This window comes from Sciurus carolinensis, chromosome 2 (assembly GCF_902686445.1).
Source record: "Sciurus carolinensis chromosome 2, mSciCar1.2, whole genome shotgun sequence".
NCBI lineage: Eukaryota > Metazoa > Chordata > Mammalia > Rodentia > Sciuridae > Sciurus > Sciurus carolinensis.
The window spans coordinates 113,928,697-113,949,750 of record NC_062214.1 but is presented as its reverse complement, the minus strand read 5'-3'; the positions used below and the strand labels follow the sequence as shown (position 1 = coordinate 113,949,750).

Here is a 21,054-nt window from a genome sequence, read left to right as displayed (position 1 = left end):
TCAAGTTAGAGAAGATTGATCATCTATATGGATCTTTACAAAAGGAGTGCTGTGTTGTGTAATCATGTTAGTTCAGATCTTTAGGGCTCCTTATGACTACTTAAGTTCCATGCTTTTCATTTTTTTAAATTCTTTTTTAAAATATTTTTTTTAGTTGTCAACGGAACTTTTTATTTCATTTATTTATATGTGGTGCTGAGTATCAAACCCAGGGCCTCACACATGCCAGGCAAGCACTCTGCCACTGAACCACAACTCCAGTCCCTCCATGCTTTTAATTTTTATACATGCTATTTTTTAAGTTTTCACCCCCTGAAAATTCATTTTTATATAAAAATAAAACAAAATGCTTAGCTTTAAAGAAGTGCTCTACAGTTTGAAATTTAAGGGTGAAGAACAGATTGTCAAACTCCATTAATCTTTTGTTATAAAGAAAAGCACAAAGTTTATGTTAACTTATAGAAATTCCTGAAAATTCGAATTATAAAGTTGGTTATTAGATTGGTTTTACACAACCAATTCAGTGTGAGCTCTTACAGAGAAAAAGTGATTTTATTACTAAAGAAAGTATCAGATGGGAGTATAACTCAGTGGGGAGAGCCTGGGAATTGTGATAGTCTGTTGCATTACTGAGCATTACTGAGTTCATACATAGTGCATAATTTTCTTACATATCTTTTTGGGACATATTCCTTATTTTCATGTAGAATCTGTGAGTAATATGTTTGATTCACTCCAGCTTTGTTTGATTGAAAAAAAAAAGCAATGAATTGATAGATATATTAGTCAGGGTTCTCGAATGGAATAGAACCAACAAGAGGTATGACTATAAAAAGGGGATTTATTAGATTGGTTTACACAACTAGAAGCTGGATAGTCTACAATGGCTGTCTGCAGGCTGGAGAGTTGGAGGAACCAGTAACTGCGCAGTCCAAGACACTGAAGCCTCAGAACAAGAAGGATCAATGATGCTACCCCAGTCTGAGACTGATGGCTTCTGGAAAGTCTCTGGAGAATCACTTGGTAGAGTCCACTTTGGAAGAGTAAAGGAGCAAGAGTCTCATGTACTCAGATGATAGCAGCAATCAGAACCTGTTCAGAACCTGCATCTGCTGGTGCTTCCTTGTTTTTCCAAAGTTTATTCCACCCAGGTCTCCAACCTATTGGATGATGCTACCCACACTTAGGGAGAGTCTCTATTTCAGTTTACTATCCCACAGGTCATTCATTTCTAGACACACCCTCATTGACTTGCCCAGAAGCCTCTTAATCTTCTGCATCTCTTAATCCATTCAAATTCACAATTCAGTTTACCCATTGCTGGATGCCATCCATGACCAGCAATAAAACCAGGCTTGGTTGATCTATTAGACATGGAAATCTGACTCTCAGAACTGGCAATTATGAGAAATTGTTCTAGATTGCCTGTAGTGTGTGGTTTCCATACAGTGACTCACTGCAGAAATTTGCATGCCCTAGATGTGCCAGTGACCAACTAAAGCAAAATGGTTTGCTTAACTCCACCCCATCCTGTTTCTCATGGAAGAAGCTCCTACAGGTCCCCCTTTGATCTGTACCACTATAAATAAAATGTGGGCTCCTCTGTTTTGTTAGAGCCAGACCTTATTAATGGCTCAACTCTTCAATACCCCCTTTCTAAAGATAATTGTCTCTTCTTTTTCTTGATAAGTAAATTTCTTAGTGATTAGTTCACAGCCAACCCATCCCTTGAGAGTAACCCTTTCCCTCGCTCACATGTGTGGCAATAATCCATTATGATGGATAAGTGATATTAGAGTGGTATCTTGCAAATACTTGAAATTTCTTATCTATGCCTGTTTCCCAGTATCAGTAAAAATATATTCCGCATGTCTTTATTGTAATCTTTTATTCATTATAACTTTAGAAACTAAAGTTTATAACTTTTTTCCAATAGCAGTTATTTTTTTTTGTCATTTTTTTTTCTTCCAAGTAAGAACCATGTTTTTTTTGATTTGTAAGTGCCTCACATTTCTCTTGATATTTTGAATGCTGATTTGAATTCAGTATGGCTTATAGTTAAAAAGCTTCTTATAAAACATGACTGTAGCCTAGCTACTTGGGATGCTGAGGCAGGAGGATCATGAGTCCAAGCTCAACCTGGATAATTTGCAAGACCATGACTCAAAAAAGAAAAAAAAAAAAAAAAAAAAAGTTGTTTTTTCTAATGTGTTTCCACAAGGTTCTGGGTTGCTGAACATTTTAGGGAAGAAGAGTGTAGGGCAAATATGAGAGAATTTGTAGACAAGGTAGGCAGGTCTGTGAAATAGGATTATAGATTTTGAAACTTGTTTCTTTGTGGCAGTAGGACAGGAACATGATTGTGGAATCCTGTTTTTTGTTTTCCCGGTAGATACTGTGATCTCACATTTATACTTTTCATCTAGACATTTGACCCAGAATATATTAGGTTGGGTGAATGTTTGCAATTAGGTGTTCACTATTCAATATTAAAGCACAGATGACTGTTTCATTTTTGGTAGTTTTACTGTTTTTTGTGATCATAAAAGAGAAAATTAAGATAATCTCTGCTTCTAAGAGATAACCATGATGATGTTATACTGTTTTTCCAAAATAGTTTTTTTAAAACAAATTATGTATTTTTAAATTATTTCTCCAAAACTGAGATCACACTGTTTTTTACTGCTTTGAAGTCTTTTTACTGTCAGCCTGTAACAAAATACACATCCTAATACCTAATGACTGAATATTTACTTTTAATATCTTATTAATCCTTAGCCAGTTTTTAGGTTTTTTTCCCTACTGTGATAAATGATGTTGTGATACAGTTATGCATACACTCCTGAGTGCACTTTTCTGTTTCTTTAGGATAAATTTCTAGATATAAAATTTCTGAGTCTAAGGGTATATGTATTGTATATTACAAGAATATTTCTAAATGCAGTTTTAATTATAGTCTAGAGATTCAAGTTCTAATTTGTTTTCAGAAGGCTTGCCTTTTACTCTGACATTATAATTTGAATTATCTTTTTCTTCATAGATTTTATATATTATTGTTATCACATATTAAATGTTTTTATGTGTTTGAGTATTTTCTGGACTCCATTCCTGTGGCATTTAAAAACATATTCTACATAAATATCACCTTATCTGGGCTGATTTTTTTTTTTTTTTTTTTTTTTTTTGTAAATCATCTTCATGGGCTTTGCCTTTAGAGATCTTGATTCAGAACTTCAGGATTTAGGAATAAGTTTTGTACTAAATATAGATTATTGTGATGCATGGGTTTTATGAACCATACACTTGCTCCATTTCATCCATACCGCACTATTTTAAATACTTTATCATTTTTTGTTCTTCACTACCCCTGCTGCCTGGTTGAAAGGACCTCCTGCCCACTTGCTCTTTAGAGTACTATTTATTTACCATGTACTGTGATAAGTACTATGAAAAGCTCCTCCCTGTAATTGAAATGTTTATTTATTCAGTGGATATTTTATTCAGTGCTTACTCAGTGCCAGGTCCTCTCCTAGATAAGGATGTATTTAGAGAACTAAACAAAGATCTTTGAGCTTTACAGTAAGCAGGGGTCAGTGTGGGAAGTATCACAGAAAATAACAGTGAAATATAGCAAATAAGCTATAGTGTTGTGGTAGCATAGGTTATTTGGGATGACAGAGTAATGGTGATTATCTTATTAATTCTTTGTTTAAAATATGTAAAAGACCTTTATTTCAGACAATGGAAACAATTGAAAAGGCACAGAAATACAACAGAGAGATCAGAATTTTGTGCATACAATTTTACCTCCAAAGTATGTCTTTAGTTTGTTAAATTTTCTGGTCTATTTTTCCAATTATCTCATCTGAGCCTTTCTTTCTCAAGTAAATCTAAACTATCATTTGTATCCCACTGTTGACTCTCTCTCCTTTTATCATCTTGCCCTTCAATTTATAAGGCAGTGTAATTTTCTTTTTTAAGTGTAGATATTCTGTTATTTCCCTGTTCAAAATCTGTTTTTTTTTTTTTTTTTTTTTTTTTTTTTTTTTTTTTTTTTTTTTTAACATTAAAAGTGGAATCCTTAGTATGACTTTATGTGAACTGGTCTATATATCCTATTACTCTTCCCTTTCTCTTCTGTAAAAAAAAAAAAAAAAAAAAAATCTGAATCTTTTAGTTTTCATTTTCTCTAATACTCTTTCTTGCTTTGTAGCCTTTACATAACAAAATAAAAATGGATAAAAGTGATTTATATTTCTCTTTGATTAAAATCATTATTTAAGACAGAAGATGAAAATTTCTTATATGAGCCAACATATAAGAAATTGTGAGGTTTCAATAGGCACAATTTCCAACATCTTTAAAAAGATTAAAACATTCTCATAATAATGAACTTGCATTCCTATAAGGCAAACTGCTAGAGTGGAGTTTGAAGTATCCTTCTAGATAGCTGTAGCCTCCACCACTACAAGCATTGTAAACACTCAGAGCCACTTACTTTGTTCATTTATGTCTGTTTTAAGACCTGTGATACTATTACAAGTATCAAGATAGGTCAGTCTGAATCTAATGTGAAATAAGAAGAGATAGAAAATTCAAATATTTATTTGTAACTGCTGACTCCTTTCTAAAAGACAGATTGTCTTACTTAAAATGATTTGGCTTAACTAAAGATGTCTGAATCTGAATTCATGATTTTATTAATTATCCTTATTAGTGGAGGAATCAGTGTTCTACATTGATTGTACCACTTTTAATACATTTGCATTTTAAGGCAAGAACGTCTTGACATTCATCACACTTTACTTTGCAAGTTTTCCACCTGTCTTGAGTATTCCAACCCCTATCACTGATGCCTCTCTTCCTTAAAAGGAGTATTTCTACTTTTCTTTCACATAGGCTTTTGATTAACTTTCAGAGCTTCTGTTACCAGAATAAATCACTTGTTCCTCTGAACTTCAGATAATGTCTAAAAATTATTGCCCTTATTATATTATTGATGTTAGTTGTATTGTAAATACTTTGAGTAAGGGACCTTGTCTATTCATCTTTGGTTACGTTCTGCTTAATATATTGCTTGGCTTATAAAAGATCCAGTAAATTTATTCATTGCTTTAGAGTTTATGTCACCATGACCAAAGTGTCTCACAACAACTTAGAGGAGGAAAAGTTTATTTGGGCTCATGGTTTCAGAGGTTCAGTCCATAGTTGGATAGCTCCATTGCTCTGGGCTTGAGTTAAACAAACCATCATGGTGGGAGTGCATGGTGAAAGAAAGCTGCTCAGCGTATCATGACCAGAAAGCAGAGAGAGAGAGAAAGAAAAAGGAGGAGGAGTCGTTGTCGTTGTTGTTGTCGTCATCGTCGTCAGGGGGACAAAATATAATCCCCAAGTGACCCACCTCCTCTAGACATGCCTTACCTGCTACAATTACCACCTAGTTAGTCCATTCAAATTATTAATCCATCAAATGAACCAATTCACTGATTAGGTACAGCTCTTGTAATTTAATCATTTCATCTCTGAACATTCCTTCATTAACATAGGAGTTTTGGGGAGACACCTCATACCCAAACCATAGCTTGCATCTGTATAATTTATTTTTAAATTAATATCTGTATGTGCTAGGTAACTGATACTTAAGCTTTCCATGTCTTTTTAGTTATTTCTTTGAATCTTTTTACTGTATGTGTTGGCTTTCCACTGCTGTGACAAAATACCTGAAATTATGTATATGGAAGAAAGATTTATTTCAACTCACAGATTTAGAAGTTTTAGTCAGTGGTTGCTTGACCATGTTGCTTGGACCTGTGGTGAGGAAGTACATCGTGGCAGGGAGTGCATATTGAAGCAAAGTTTCTCACCTCCTGGTGATTTGGAAGCAGAGAGGGAAGAAGGGGTTAGGTCCTAATAACTCCTTCAAGGGCATGCCTCCTGATGTCCTAACTTCCTCTCATTAGTCCCTACCACCTGGAGGTTTCACAGTCTCCCAGTAGCATCACAAGCTGGCCACCAAGACTTTTAGCACATGGCTTCTAGAGAACATTTAAGATCCAAACCTTAATTCCATATTTAACAACTCTTTTTTTTAAAAAATACTTTTTTAGATGTTGATAGGCCTTTATTTTATTCATTTATTTATATGCAGTGCTGAGAATCGAACCCAGTGCCTCACACATGCTAGGCATGGGCTCTACCACTGAACCACAATCCCAGCCCCTAACAACTGAACTCTTGTTCTGAGTTTTTTTTCCTCCTCCCCAAAAGAATAGGTCTATTATTCTACATTCTACCTCTGTCTGCAAAGACACTGCATACCTTGGCTTTTTGTCTTTTAAGATCTCTCTACTTTCCTTGGGGAACTCATTTCTTCTTCACTTTTCAGGCCTTTTCACTGAGTGGGTTACCTAGGTGTGCGATTGGTTCAGAGATTAGCAGATAACCTAATGCAGACACATCAGACGGTGAGATGCAATTCTAGAAATTTTGAACTCTGAAAACAGTCACTCTGTTGGGACTGTAAGGATTTTATGAATCTAGAGCTAATAAAGAAAGATCAGTGAGGAATCCTTAACAGTTAAGTTTAAAAACGAACTTTTATTTTAAAAACAAAACTTGCCAGATGTGGTGGCACACACCTGTAATCCCAGCAGCTTGGGAGGCTGAGACAGGAGTATCACAAGTTCAAAGCTAGCCTGAACAACTAAATGAGTTCCTGTCTCGAAATAAAGATGACTAGGGATGTAGCTCAGTGATAGTGAGCCCCTGGTTTTAATCCCTAGTAAGGAATAAATGAAGAATAAGAGCATTCCAGATTTTAAGATCTCTTTCTATGTAGTGTCTATTTTTATAATGTTCTCATAAGCTGTTCAGTATTATAATAGTTAGTTTACATATAAGTGTTGAGGACGAGGCAGAATTGATGTATACTACATGCATAAAAAGCACATCAAATTTTGAAGATTTAAAAGTGAAAATCTTTTATTTTTTTTAATTATCATTTTGGATTTATAAATGAAAACAATTAACATTTTATCTGTATTAAACATTGAGTGAAATCACATAACATGAATTTAACCATTTTCAAGTATAAAATTTAGTGTAGTCACGATGTTGTGCAACATTACCCCTGTCTAGTTTCAAAGCATTTCATCACCCTTAAAGAAAAATCTGTACACATACACATTCCATTACCCCCTTCCCCATCCCTTGACAGCCACCAAATGGTTTTTACCTTTGGATTTACCTATTCAAAATAATTTAATATGTGACCTTTTATGTATGGGTTCTTTAATTTGTGACCCTTGTCACAAATCAGTAGACTGAATGCTCATTCTTATATATGTCTATTTCTATGCCAGTACCACAGTGTTTTGATTACTGTAACTTCGTAGTAAGTTTCATAATTGAGAAGTGTGAGTCTCTGTTTGTTTACCATGTGGTCATATTATGATTTGACAGACATTTCCTTGAATACCAGAAGTTAAAGAAAGAAAGAAAAACCCATCTTTGAAGAGTATTGCTGTATGGCAGCACTACCTCAGAATTTAGCCAGGCCATCTACAATTCTTATACCTTTTATGTCCTTCTTATGCTGAGCCTAGAGATCAGCTAGAGGTGAAAACATATTCTCATGTCTTTTCTGAATGTGCGTATCCTATCCACGCATGTGACTTTCTAAATCCTCCAGTATGTGAGGTCAGTTTTGATTATCCTAACCCCTGAAGGACTTCCCCAACTTTTGCTTACAGTATTTTTGTGATTATATTGTTGGTACCAACTGTAATATTTTGCCCTTTACCCTTGTCTGGATTCAACTATTGAAGTGTTTATTGAATGCTTACTTTGTGGAGGTACTTTTAGGACTTCTAATTGTTAGTCATATCCAGAGAATCAGATGTTGGAGGTTTTTAAATCATGTTTTGTAGCAATACTTCCATTTTTAACCAAATGCTATGGTGCATGCTTGTAATTCCAGCATCTCTGGAGGCTGAGTAAGGAAGATCTCAAGTTTGAGGCCAACCTTTGCAATTTAGCAAGACTCTGTCTCAAAAAATAAAATGGACTATAGATATAGCTCAGTGGTAGAGAGCCATTGAGTTTGATCCCCAGTATCAGGCCAAACCAAATAAAAAAATTTTCTTTAGGAGATTATTCTATTGATTAATCTGGATCCTTGCTGCTGTCTCCATATATATTTTTTAATCCCCAGTTTGATTGGTGGCTAATCCTTGTTATTCCTTACTTCTTTGCCATTAAATGCCAAAATTTTATGTGCATTCTTATACTACTGGTGTGACGGCACCATGTACAGCCTGAGGAATGAGAAGTTATGCTCTGTGTACAGTGTGTCAAAATGTACTCTACTGTCATGTATAAAGAATGAATTAAAAAATAGGAAATAAAAGATTTTATATGCATTCTTAACTTGGGTAAAGCCACAACTCTAAAATACCTGCCTCTAGGTAATTTGGAAAAATAATGCTTTTTACCACTCCTAAATGAAGTTACACGTACAGAACCTTCAAAAAGGAGTTGGCAATGTATCCAAAAGTTTTGGATATTCACTCTAAGGAATTCTGCTTGCTTCCTTAGTAAAACCAACCTATCTTCTGATGTAGACAATGAAGAAATTACCTTTACAGGAAGATCACCTGAATCTCCCTGTATGGAGAGAAAAAGATCTCTAACTGAATGCTCTTGCCACTCTCCTGAGTGGTCAGAAGAATAATACTTTATCCCTAGCATAAGCCCACAATTGTCATTATAATCTCTGGTAGCACAGATAAGACTAACAATATAATTTTACTCAAGACATTGAGAAACAAGAAAAATAAACTCTTATGCCTTCTTTCTAGCTAGTAAAAAGTTAAAATTTTTAAGGGGATATCAGTTTTCTTCTATGTTACGTTTGTGGTAGAATAATGTGCCCTCTATTTCTCCCCTCCCCAAAGATGTCCTTGCCCTAATCCCCAGAACTAGTAAATATGCTAGGACTTTGTAGGTATGGTTGCAGTTATGAGCTTTGATATGGGGAGATTATCCTGGATTATCTACATGGCAACAGTCTACTCACAAATTTTAAAAAATAGAGAACCTTTCCTGATTGTGGAACTGTGATCAGAAAGAGAAATGACTACAGAAGGCTCATAGAAAACCCATGTTCCTGACTTGGATGGAAGCCAAGTGCCTAGGCACATAGGAGGGATTTTTCTTCTAGAACCTCTTGAAAGAGGTGCAGTGCTACCAATACCTTGATTTTACCCAGTGAAACTGGACTTCCAACTCACAGAGTTGTATAAATTTGTGGTGTTTTAAGGTACTAACTTAGTGGCAGGTTGTTATAGTGGCAGTAGAAAACTAATATATGTACTGTATGTTTGTTTTTTCTCAATTTGCTTTTTTTAAAATAATTTATGGTGTCTGCTATGTAGATATGAGTTTAATATGATTGAATTTATATTTTAATGCATTCTGAAACTATATTTGTCTATTTTGTATTTATGTTGGTTTTCTTCAAGATTATTTTTACATTTTCTGTATTTTATTTACTTTATTCTAATGGTTTTATGCTCTTCTCTTCTCTCTTCTGATTTCTTGTTGACAATGAATACTATTAATCTTCTGACCCAGACCTGGAGAACTTCAATATGAAATCACAGTATCATTGCTGATAACTAAGGAATAATAAAGAATAGTAGTGGTGCTAGAAGACAGGGAATTTACAAAGTCATTAGAGTGCTGAACCACTTTTTAATTTGTTGATAATACTATCAATCAATACCTAGAATGGTTGATTCTAAAGGGATAGTTTATGAATTTTTTTTGATCAACCTTCATGTTTTAAGTTTTGTTCCCCCCTCCCCCCTTCTGGAAGATTTCCCAGATGTAAGTACTTCCATCCTTTAAGGAGTTTTGAAAGACTTAGAAAATGGATTATTTGATTCTTAACTGTGGTTAATGATTCTTCCTTAAACTAAAAAGTCCTGAGGAGAGGACTGTCTTCTGGACTTATTATGGACAACCGTATAAAATGACAAAAACGTATACAGTGTCAGAATACAAATACTGTAACAACATAAAGTTGGCTTAATAAATTAAGTCAGTGGAACATTATTGGGCATCTTTGAGCCAGGCATAATGCTAAGCACTTTACATGTATATCCTCATTAACTTCTTATAACACTGTAATAGCTTGTTATTCTTATTTTATAGAACTGGAAATGGAGATACACAGCTTAAGTGATCCAAATGTGCTACTTTGGGTTGATGGTTACAACACATGAAATATTTGCTCCAGTTTTTAAAGTTACTAATGCTAAAGGCATAATTTAGACTCTTTTCTTTCTAACCCATTCAGGCCTTAATTTCCTTATCTGTAAGGTGGGAAAATACCTTCCTCATTAGTGTTCAGCAAAGTTCTCTTAGTTGTTCCATGAGAGATCTTTCCAAACACAAACCAGAATATTGTACTCCTGTGTTTATATATTCCATGTTTTCTTTATTGCAGTAAAATAGATGACTAACCTTGAGCAGAATATGCAAGGCCCAATTCAGCAAACTAACTGCTGTCTCACTTTGCCTTCCCTGCTTCTGTTCATGATTACCTTTTTTTTTTTTTTTTTTTTTTGGTACTGGGGTCATGATTACCTTTTAAACTGTTTTGGTCCTTAGCATAACATATTTGTGTCACACTCCATGAGTGTCCTATCTAATATACTGATATTCAAAATAAACACAAATCAAATGTGAATACTTCTATAATCTCATTATGTTATATTTTTGCCCATGAGATGATAAACCTCTATAGGAAGGGGATCGTGACTTCCATTTTCTTTATATTTGTAGCATAAAAATAGACCATTTACTTAATTAACCAGCAAGCACTTATTTATATGCTGCATACATAAATAAAATGGAAATATAGGAGTATTCACATTTGTTTGTGTTTATTTTGATTATCAGTATATTAGATAGGCCACTTTATGGAATGTGACACAAGTGTGTCATACTAAGGACCAAAACTAAATGACATAGTTATCTTCTGAATATCTGTATACTACGTAGTTTACAAAGCAAGTATTTATACTGTGAAGTGTTAAATCATCTTAAACTACTTCTATTAAATACTTTTCTCCTAAACTCAATCTCCATAATAATGTTTACTATATGGATGGTGTTTGCTTAAAATGTACCATAGACAGCAAAGTGTATTTTGATATTATATGGAAAAAATAGCATAAATTTTTGTACTGAACAGGAGTCAAAGAATCTTCTCAATTGTGATATGTGGGGGGGGGATGTTTTAGTACTATTGTAGTTAGAAATTGAAAATAGTTATGTTTATCCCCTTTCATAGATTGCTTTCATATCCTCAAGAAGGTTTTCCCCCATATTTTACATTAGTTTTCTGTTGCTGCTGAAACAAATTACAACAAACTTCAGGGGCTTGACAAAATAGAAGTTGATCATATTGTAGTTTGGAGGCCAGAATCCAAATGGGTCTCATTGGTCTAAAATTAAGATGTTAATTAGGTATATTGTACAGAAGAGAGAAAAAACTAGGGAAATAACTTTAGAAATGTTAAGCTTAAGAAAAGTCAGCCATAATATTATAAACTGTTAACAGGCAACTAAAATGTATCCAAACTTAGGAAACAATTATCTGAGCAAGAATCAGAGCAGTACAAAGTCATATTGTTTGTTTTCTGTAGCAGTGGTTCTTAAAATTGGACTAGGGCAATCATTGATGCTATTGAAACTGTGATGGAAACTATGTACTGTCTTCACTAAGGAAAATACATATATGTCTGAGAACTCACATTTTAATACAATTTTGGGGATTCACAGTCCCTTCCAAGAGGTGAACAAATGTGAGATTAAGACTTGAGTCGTAAAAAGTAATATTGCTCTACAGTGGGATTTTTAGGTTTTTGATTTATGTCTTTATCAAGATAACATTTCCTTGAAAGTTAGTTAAACTCTTGAGTGTGAGTTAAGTGGAGTTGCAGCACTCTCTCAAGTCATAAAATTATTACACTTTGCAACAAAAATACGTTAAATAGTTCAAAAATGAAAAGAAACCAATATAAGATCAATTACACTTCTGTACAAGTCAATATTGTAACATGGTAGTTGATAGCTTCCTTTTCTGGTTACTTAGTTGAATGTAATGATAGGTGTTAGAATATTAATTTATAAATATCATGGGCAATTTTTTTTTTTACCTCACAGTAACAAAATTGAACCTATGGTTAATTAATTATTATAAGTGTATAAAAGTATCCAATGCATTATGCTGCCACATATACACGACTCTAGAGTACAGTATGTAGTAACTATGTTATCTGACTTTGAGTATATTCTGGTTTCCCTGTAGTAGACAAGTGAGAGAAAATGGAAAGGTGGGAACTTTTGGTAGTGATCAGAAAATGAGAAGAGTAAGAATCAGTATTAAAACTATTCAAGTATTCTGTGTACCAAAAAATGACCCAATATGTGATTATAGTCTATATTTTCTGAGGAATTTTAAGTATTCAACATTTTGTTTTAAACTTGGGCTTTCCAAACATTTAGTACATTATTCATACTGTTTCTTCTTTGTATATTCTACTTTTCCAGCAGTTGGGGGCTCATAGAATAGGCTTGGTAATCACAAAGCAAGAAGGATTTGCAAGAGAGAAAAGAAAGTGAAAAAGAAGACCACTTTGGACCAAAGATAAAGTATTTTAGCCAGTTAAAACATTTAGAGCTTGTAACATTGTCTGTAACTATAAGCTTCATTTAATAGTTAAGAAATACTTTGACAGTAAAATGGTGCTATAATAGGTACTTATCTGCAGAATGCTTTAAATTATAATTTTATAGTTATGTTAGCTTGTATATAATATAGTAATGCTATTTTGAAGAAAAACCTACATAGATCAATACAACTTAGGCAAAATTTATCTTTGTGCTTGTTCATATTCTTCTGCCTATATTGAAATACCAGTTGAAAATTGTAGAAAATAAAGCACATGGTTACAATTAAGAATTTTAGAAAATTTAGAACACTTGTATAGTCTTATCAGCACGTCTTTGCAGCCCTGCATCCAAGATATACCTATATCAGTTCATTCTTCTCCATGTCCATTATCACCCTAGTCCAATCCAATATTATCTCTTACCTGGATTTCTACATCAGTAGTTGCTATGGTTTTGATATTTTTGTCCCTTCAAATTAATGTTGAAACTTAATCCCCAATGCAGTGCGTAGGGATATTTGTCCTTTTGGCAGGCGTTTAGGGCATGAGAATGGAGTCCTCATGAATCAGTACCTCTATAAAAGGGTTTGACAGAGGGAGTTCTTCACTTTTTGCCCTTCTGCCTTCTGCAGTGGGAAGACCCAACATTCCTATCTTCCAGAGGATGCACCATCTTGAAAGCAGACCTTTAACCATTGAACCAGCTTGTGCTTTGATCCCTCCAGAACTGTGGGAAATACATTTATGTTCTTTGTAAATTAACCCAGTCTGGTGTTTTATTATATAGGTTAAAACAGTAGTTTGATTCCTCTACTACATGTGAAAGGATATATTTAAAATAATTGTTTAAATAAAATCAGATTAGAAATTTTAGTTACAATTTAGATTTTAAATGATAGAGGAAGGGGAGTGGGGAGGAAACTAAGTATCTTTTAAGAGTCTCTTCATTTGCCTTAAAATTGAAGCTAGCCTCCTCAAAAGTGATTTTTTTATGTAATAATGCTTCTGCAGCCTCAAGATGCATACCATGTTTATTTGTAGTAGAAATACTTGCTCCATCCTACCCTAGAAGGAAGTGTATAATTTGATGTCTACACTATCTTAACCATTGTGCATCCATATATCTTCTCACCAGTTCTCCGTGTTGAAGAATTTCAGGAATTGGGCCCAAAATAAGAATTTGATGAGAGCAATGGAGAATTATGGTTTACCATGTAAATTTTATTATTTCCTAGTTCTTGCCTGGCTTTGAGTTACCACATGGCAACTTCTTCAATTTTAAATGTTTCATTGATGTAATAATAAGGATAATAATAGTTAATCTTATATAGTGTTTATTATGTGTCTGGCACTGATTACCTTTAGAAAAGATGGATGCTGTTATTTACAGATCAGGCTAAGGTACAGAAATTGATTAACTTTCTCCAGATCACACAGCTAGTAAGTTGTGAGCTAAGATCCAACTTAGGGAAGCTTGACTCTGGAATCCTCACTCTTAACCCAACACAATGCAGTCAGTTTTCTCTGGCAAAAGACTTGTGTCCAGAATATATAATGAATTTCTAAAAATCAGTAATAGGACAGCATAATAAAAAAGCCCATAGCTTTAAGAAGAAAATAAGCAAATGACCAAAAAAATACATGAAAAGATGCTCAACATTATGAATTATTAGGGAAATGAAAAATTTAAACTACAATAGGATACTAGAATATACACATCACAATGAGTAAAATTTAAAAAACTGAAAACACCAAATATTGGCAAGGACAGAGAACACATGAAACTACCATATGTTATTAATGGAATATGTAAGAGTACAACCACATTGAAAAACTTGTAGTTTTCTATATAAACTTGTACCTATCTTAAGATCCATTAATTCAATTTCTTGGCAATTACCTAAGGAAAATGAAAACATCTCCACAAAAAGACTTGTACAAAAACTTTATTCATAGTAGCCAGCAACTAGGAAAAGTTCAAAAGCCCATCTATTTAAGAAAGAATAAAGAAAAAATTGTATTTATGCAACTAGAGAATGACTTGATGAAAAGAAAAATGAACTTCTGATACACAAAACAACATGAGAAAAAGATGTCATATAAAAAGGGGTGTGTTAGTCAGGTTTTTGTTGCTGTGACCAAAAGACTTGACAAGAACAGTTTGCAAAGAAAAATTTATTTTGGGTTCAGGGTTTCAGAGATTCAGTTCATGGCCAGACAACTCCATTGCTCTGGCAGAACTTCATGGCAGAAGGGCATATGGAGGAAAGCTGCTCAGTTCAGGGCAGCCAGGAAGCAGAGAGGAGAACTCAAGGAGCCAGGGAAAAGAACATAATCCCAAGGGCACACCCCCAATAACCTACTTCCTCCGGTGCACCTCACCTTCCTGTAGTTATCACCCATTAATCTATTCTGATGTTTAAATCCATTGAATGGTTTAATCCACAGCACTCACATTTTACCCCTTCATTGTCTAACGTGAGTTTTTTTGGGTGAAGACCTTGCGTCTAAACCGTAATTGGGTACAGAAATGATAATTGTGTCTGATTCCATTTAACAATAGCTTAGAATAGGCAGAACTAATTCATGTACTAGAAGTCAAAACAATGGTTACTTGGCAGAAAGGAGACATAAGGGAATTTTTTAAAGTAATAAAAATGTCTTATATCTTGATTGTTATGTTGGTTGTATATGTTTGGGCTTCTATAATAAGATACCATGAACTGGGTAGCTTATACACAACAGAAATTTCTCGGTTCTAGAGGGTAGGAAGTTCAAGATGGAGGTGTCAACAGATTTGGTGTCTAGTGAGGACCCACTTTGGGTTCTTGAATCACTTCGTTACCACATGGTGGAAAGAAAGCCGTAACTTTCTGGGTGTCTCTTATAATGGCTGTAACCTAATGATGCAAGCATTACCTTTGTGATCAAATCAAACCTGCTAAAACCTGATACCCTTATTTTAAGGGTTAGGGATTTCAGCATACAAATTTTTGGACACGAACATTTAGACTATTGCAACAGATAGATACATATCGATGCACACGCACATTTATACATATGAACACATATTTTGGTAGAATTCAACAACTCTGAAGTCGGTATTTAAAATTGTATTTGAAATTGATGCATATTATTGTATGTAAAGTGTACCTCAAGAAAATAAATATATAAAGAACTTATTTTTTAAGCAAATGGGAGCTTTCAGACAAACACGATGGCAACAGACAACTTAGTGCAGAGACACACTAAGAAGCACAGAACTGTTACATAGGCCCTCAATTGATATTTCTAATAACAAAGACATGTTTAAGTTACATTCAGTATAATTTTTTCAGAAGTCAGCAAGGCGTACTGCTCTTAGGATTCTGTTACTACTTTTATTAAAAGTTTCAGAACTAAAAGGCTTAGATGTCAATTATATGTTAAACACATTTTGTGGATTTTATGTAAAGATCGTTGTTAATGAAATGATTCTGAAATGGAACTAGAATGCAGTCTTAAGAATAGAGTCTGCCAGAAAGAAGTCATAAATACTTTCTACACACCAATTTGCTTAATAACTGTATTAAACAGAACATTTTTCTGCATATGATTTGTGTAAATTATTTAGATTCCCATTTGCTAGAAGAAATAAAAAATGTGGCATGTAAACCTAAGCATGTTTGTTTCAACACTTCATTTATAATTATAACTCCATTTATAACTTAGAGATGCCATAATTAAATGTGCTGAAATACTGCAATAATTTGTCCTGGCTATAATGCTGAAGCAAATGGACATATATAGAGAGAAGTTTGATGGTAGTCTGTATAGTTTGACAGTATTTGTGGGGGATCTTCACAACCCGCTCTGCGCTTGTGCTCTGTCCCATGCGCTTGGACTACTGAAATGATAAATTAAAATACGACTTATGTAGTCTTTTATTACAGGGCTAGCCTTCAAAATAAAGGATAACCTTTAAGTTTAGTTATTTTGTGATTCTTTTTTTTTTTTTTTTTTTCTTTCAAGTGCGCTTTTTTCTGTGGACTATCATAGAAGTATGAAACCATTTGGTCAGCATATGTTAACTGTTGCAATCTTTGGAGTCTCAAGACTGACAGTTCAGCTCAGTTTTGCTTATGGAAAAACTAATTCCTGATCTCTGCATCTGTTTTAGTAATAGTTATGCACGAGTGCGAGCTGTGGTGATGACCCGAGATGACTCAAGTGGTGGATGGTTACCCCTTGGAGGGAGTGGACTAAGCAGCGTCACTGTCTTCAAAGTCCCTCATCAGGAAGAGAATGGCTGTGCTGACTTTTTTATCCGTGGAGAGCGACTCAGGGACAAAATGGTAATGAATAATGTATCTACTGCTATAATTTTAGGATATGTTCTACAAAATGAATTATCTGTTTAAAGTTGATTAGTATGTTACTTACGAGAATTATTTTTGCTTGTGACTCAGTGATTATGTTCCTAGAGCTAATTTTCTGTTAATGACAGTTTTCAAAACTGGATCTGACATACACATTGGGCGTGTGCTCTGCTTTTCTGTTTGGGTTAAATGCAAGAACACTGATGAATAGTCCTCCACCCCCAGTTATTAAAGCATTTACACTGTGCTTTCCTTCTCCCCTGTATTCCCTATACCAGACTTTAACAAATGGTAGTCCAGGCCTACCACATTTTTTTAATAGGAACTATAAACTAACAGTGGTTTTTATATTTTTAAATGATTCATAAAACTCAAAGAAGACTTATGATTTTGTGACACATAAAAATTATATGAAATTCAGATTTCATTGTCCATAAATGGAAGTTTTTGAATATGATTGAAGTTGTTCATTTATGTTCATCTGTGACTTCTCTTTTACTCTATGAAGTCGGAGTTGAGTAATTGAAACAGAGATCATAAGTATCTGACTCCCTTGCAGGATGATTTTGCTGATTTCCTGCCTTATGCTCCTATGTTCTAAGGTTCTCTCTTTCTTCATTCCCCATATTAATCTACTTATTTAGTTCGTAAGATTATCTGGTAGTCAGACTAATTTTTAACACTATAATCTTCTCAGATGAATGTTTTCTTATATTTGTTTTTAAATTTCAGTCTAGCCTTTGATAGTTATTTGCTCTTTTAATTTGTGTGAAAAGCTTTTTCTTAATTTTATTTAAGAACCAAAAACAATTATATATAAAAAACTGAGTGATGTAGTGAATTTATGCATCAAGGAAGAGGAGAGCATATAACAACCAAAATGAAAAATGCCCCTAATTTTTAAGATCCTTTTAAGTAACTAGAATTCCCTTTAAATATACATTTGTGAACCAGTTTATGAGGCCCTTTAACTTCTGTGTTGTTTCTGTTGGAAATGTGTTTTTAAGATCCAAGTCGTTCTTTCATATATGAATATTTTGGATACAATCTTCTTTAGTTTTGGGTTTGGGTTTCTTGAGTTGTTTAATTTATCAGTGCCCCAGTTTCTTACTTAATTAAAGGGAGAGAGATCCTAAATAATTTTGGAAGCATTTTAATGCCAGTGTTTTATAAATTTATAATTTACTTTTGTTTTATGCACAGTATCTCAGTTAATAAGAATGTGCAGTGCTATGGAAAACCCAGTTGAAGTCAGGAGTGAATATAATAAATTTAACATGTCATCTTTTAAAAAGTTTAAATATTTAAAGTTGCTTTTAGCCTTAGATAAAAATGATGCCTGGCATATGTTAATACTTGAAGACACCTAAGAAAAAGCTTATAGTGACCTGTCTAGAGTATAATGCTTCTGGTATAAGCAAAGATAACTGGAAATGTCATTGGAAAAAAAGTTATAGTGTTTAGAAATTGAACAAAATAGGATCTAAGATTTTTTGTTGAAACTTTAAAATAATAGAAACGAAAAGGAAGAAGTTAAATACAGAGTAAGAGTTGGGTGAAAAACTTGCTAGGAAAATCATAAGAACAAGGAAAAGATGACTTAGATGTAAAATAGAAAACAAATGAGTGAAACTGATATCTCTGTATATTAACGGAGGATGCAGTTTATTTTAGAATAATTAAAGGACCAAATCTGTATCAACTTGGGAGTGAGACTGGTCAGAGATAACTCAGATTGATGGATTCAGTGATGGTTCTGAATGTGACTTTAACATAAAGCTAGTAAAAATAAACGTGGGATTCAGAAAGAACACAAACTATTCCCTGTGACAGGGCTTAAGGAGGAGAGAGAAACACATAATCTACTCCTAGGGTGTGGAATCATGATATGTTAGTAAGAAAATAGGTTCTGCTAAAAGTACTGACCAGGAATTGGAACACCTGTTATTTCACCTAGTCATTTCTCCTTGAGGAAACCTGTTATTTGTGAAACAGAGATAATCAACATCCCAGAGTAGACAGAAAGGAAAAATGGAGGGTTGCCATATTTTGTAAAGGGATTAGCTATAGTCAAGCATTCTAGGTTGTGGGGACTTACATGATCAAAGGCAGAGGCAATAACTCATGACTATCAATTGTCAATAGCAGCGTAACAGAGTCTCAAGGGAAATGAGATGGTGGCATTGAAATAAGCAGATAATGGCCCCCTCTGCTGGGTGATACACTTCTAATACTATTTCTGAAGAATCCAGTGAGGGATTTGAAGTATACATACATTCATGCTTTCCAGGATCATTAATATTCTTTTCCATGGATATTTTTATTGATTAGTTTTCTTCTAGTCTATTGTTCTGGGTTCTGCTTTTTTTTTTTTTTTTTTTTTTTTAAGAAGTACACTTAACTAGAAGTCTTCCCAAATTTTAATGATAGCTTTCTTTTAAAACTTTTCTCAGTAAGTAAACAGTTCATTTTCATAGTTTTTTCATATGTAAAAGCTGATAAAAATGATTCTATACCCATCTGCCTGTTGGTTACATAAGTACATGTGAAATTATTGCCCCTAATGCTTCATGAATAAATTTGTGACCTTTAAGAAATAACAGATAAACAGTAAAGTGCACATGGTCATTTGTTGGCTAAAAAAGACATACTTGATAGTATTTTAAGGATGTTTATAAATACTGGTAACCATAGTGAAGAGGAAAGAACTTTTCTTAATGATGAGAGAAACGGTGCTGTTGCAGAAGACTTTTCCAACCTTTGTTTTACAATTACATGTACTAGAAATAATTCTTACTGTATTTCCTAAAGGGTTATTATACAATTGGTCCTCTGTATTGCAGGTTCTACATTTGCAGATTCAACCAACTGAGGAATAAAATATTTTTTAAAAATTCTGAACATGTCACTTTTTTCCTTGCCATTATTCCCTACACAACAGAGCATAAAGCTACTTTCATAGTGTTTGCATTGTATTAGGTTATCATAAGTAACCTAGAGATAATCTAAATTGTGTAGGTTGTGGGCAAATACTACATCTTTTTATGTAAGGGACTTGGGCATCCTCACATTTTGGTATCTACTGGGGCCAGGGTTGAGGTGATTGGCTCCTGGAACCAATCCCCTTAAATACTGAGGGACAAATGTACTCAACTTTTTTTTTTTTTTTTTTTAAATAACAGAGGGGATCACAAAGAACAGACTGCCCTGGACTTTTTTCTAAGAAGGCATCATTCTGTGTTGAGTCAGCATTTATTCATTCATTCATTCATTCATTCATTTTCTTACTGGAATTGATTAGAAATTAATTTCCTATGATATTTACCTATAACTTACTCTCTCTTATTATGTCTGTAGAGGGAGAGGTTATTTCCTAGGTTGTCCTTTTCTTTAAAAAAAAAAAAAAATCTTTTTAGTTGTCAGTCAACTTTATTTTATTTATTTATATGCAGTGCTGAGAATTGAACCCAGTGCCTTAAACATACTAGGCAAGCGCTCTACCACTGAGCCCTGACCCCACCCTGAGGTTGTCCTTTTGATCCTTCTCTAAATTAGTGTCCCAGCTTGTTTCACCTTTAATGGATTAAAGTATCTACAGTCTCCATACTGTTGCCTTACACAATTTTTTTCAGTGTGTATCTGAGGAGAAAAGAATTGGAAAGCACTGTTTAATTGTCTTTCATGCTTTATTGACGATTGAGAAAGAATTTGAAGGAACAACCACCAGACTTGGTTGTTACAGCCTGAGAAAGTAAAAGTACTATCTTTCTTGCAGATACTCAAGGATAGAACAGAATGGTCCTTGTCAAGGAAAGATTTTCAGAACCTCTTTCTTGTATATGAGTATGAACTGTATTGTCCATTTCCTTCTAAATCTGCACAACCTTGATTTCTCTATTTAATTAATAAAAAATATTGTTGTTCTGGACAATATTTTGTGAGATACTAACTAA

The 21,054-nt window shown here is 33.9% G+C and overlaps 1 protein-coding gene across 1 annotated transcript in view; it reads left to right on the top strand.

Moving 5' to 3' along the window:
* The window catches only part of Spred1 (sprouty related EVH1 domain containing 1), an 81,636-nt gene that overhangs the window by 17,213 nt on the left and 43,369 nt on the right, over positions 1 to 21,054 (top strand). The window contains exon 2 of the mRNA XM_047540360.1: positions 16,903 to 17,077. Within this exon, the coding sequence (XP_047396316.1) occupies positions 16,903 to 17,077 (175 nt within the window). The remainder of the gene's footprint in view (positions 1 to 16,902; positions 17,078 to 21,054) is intronic.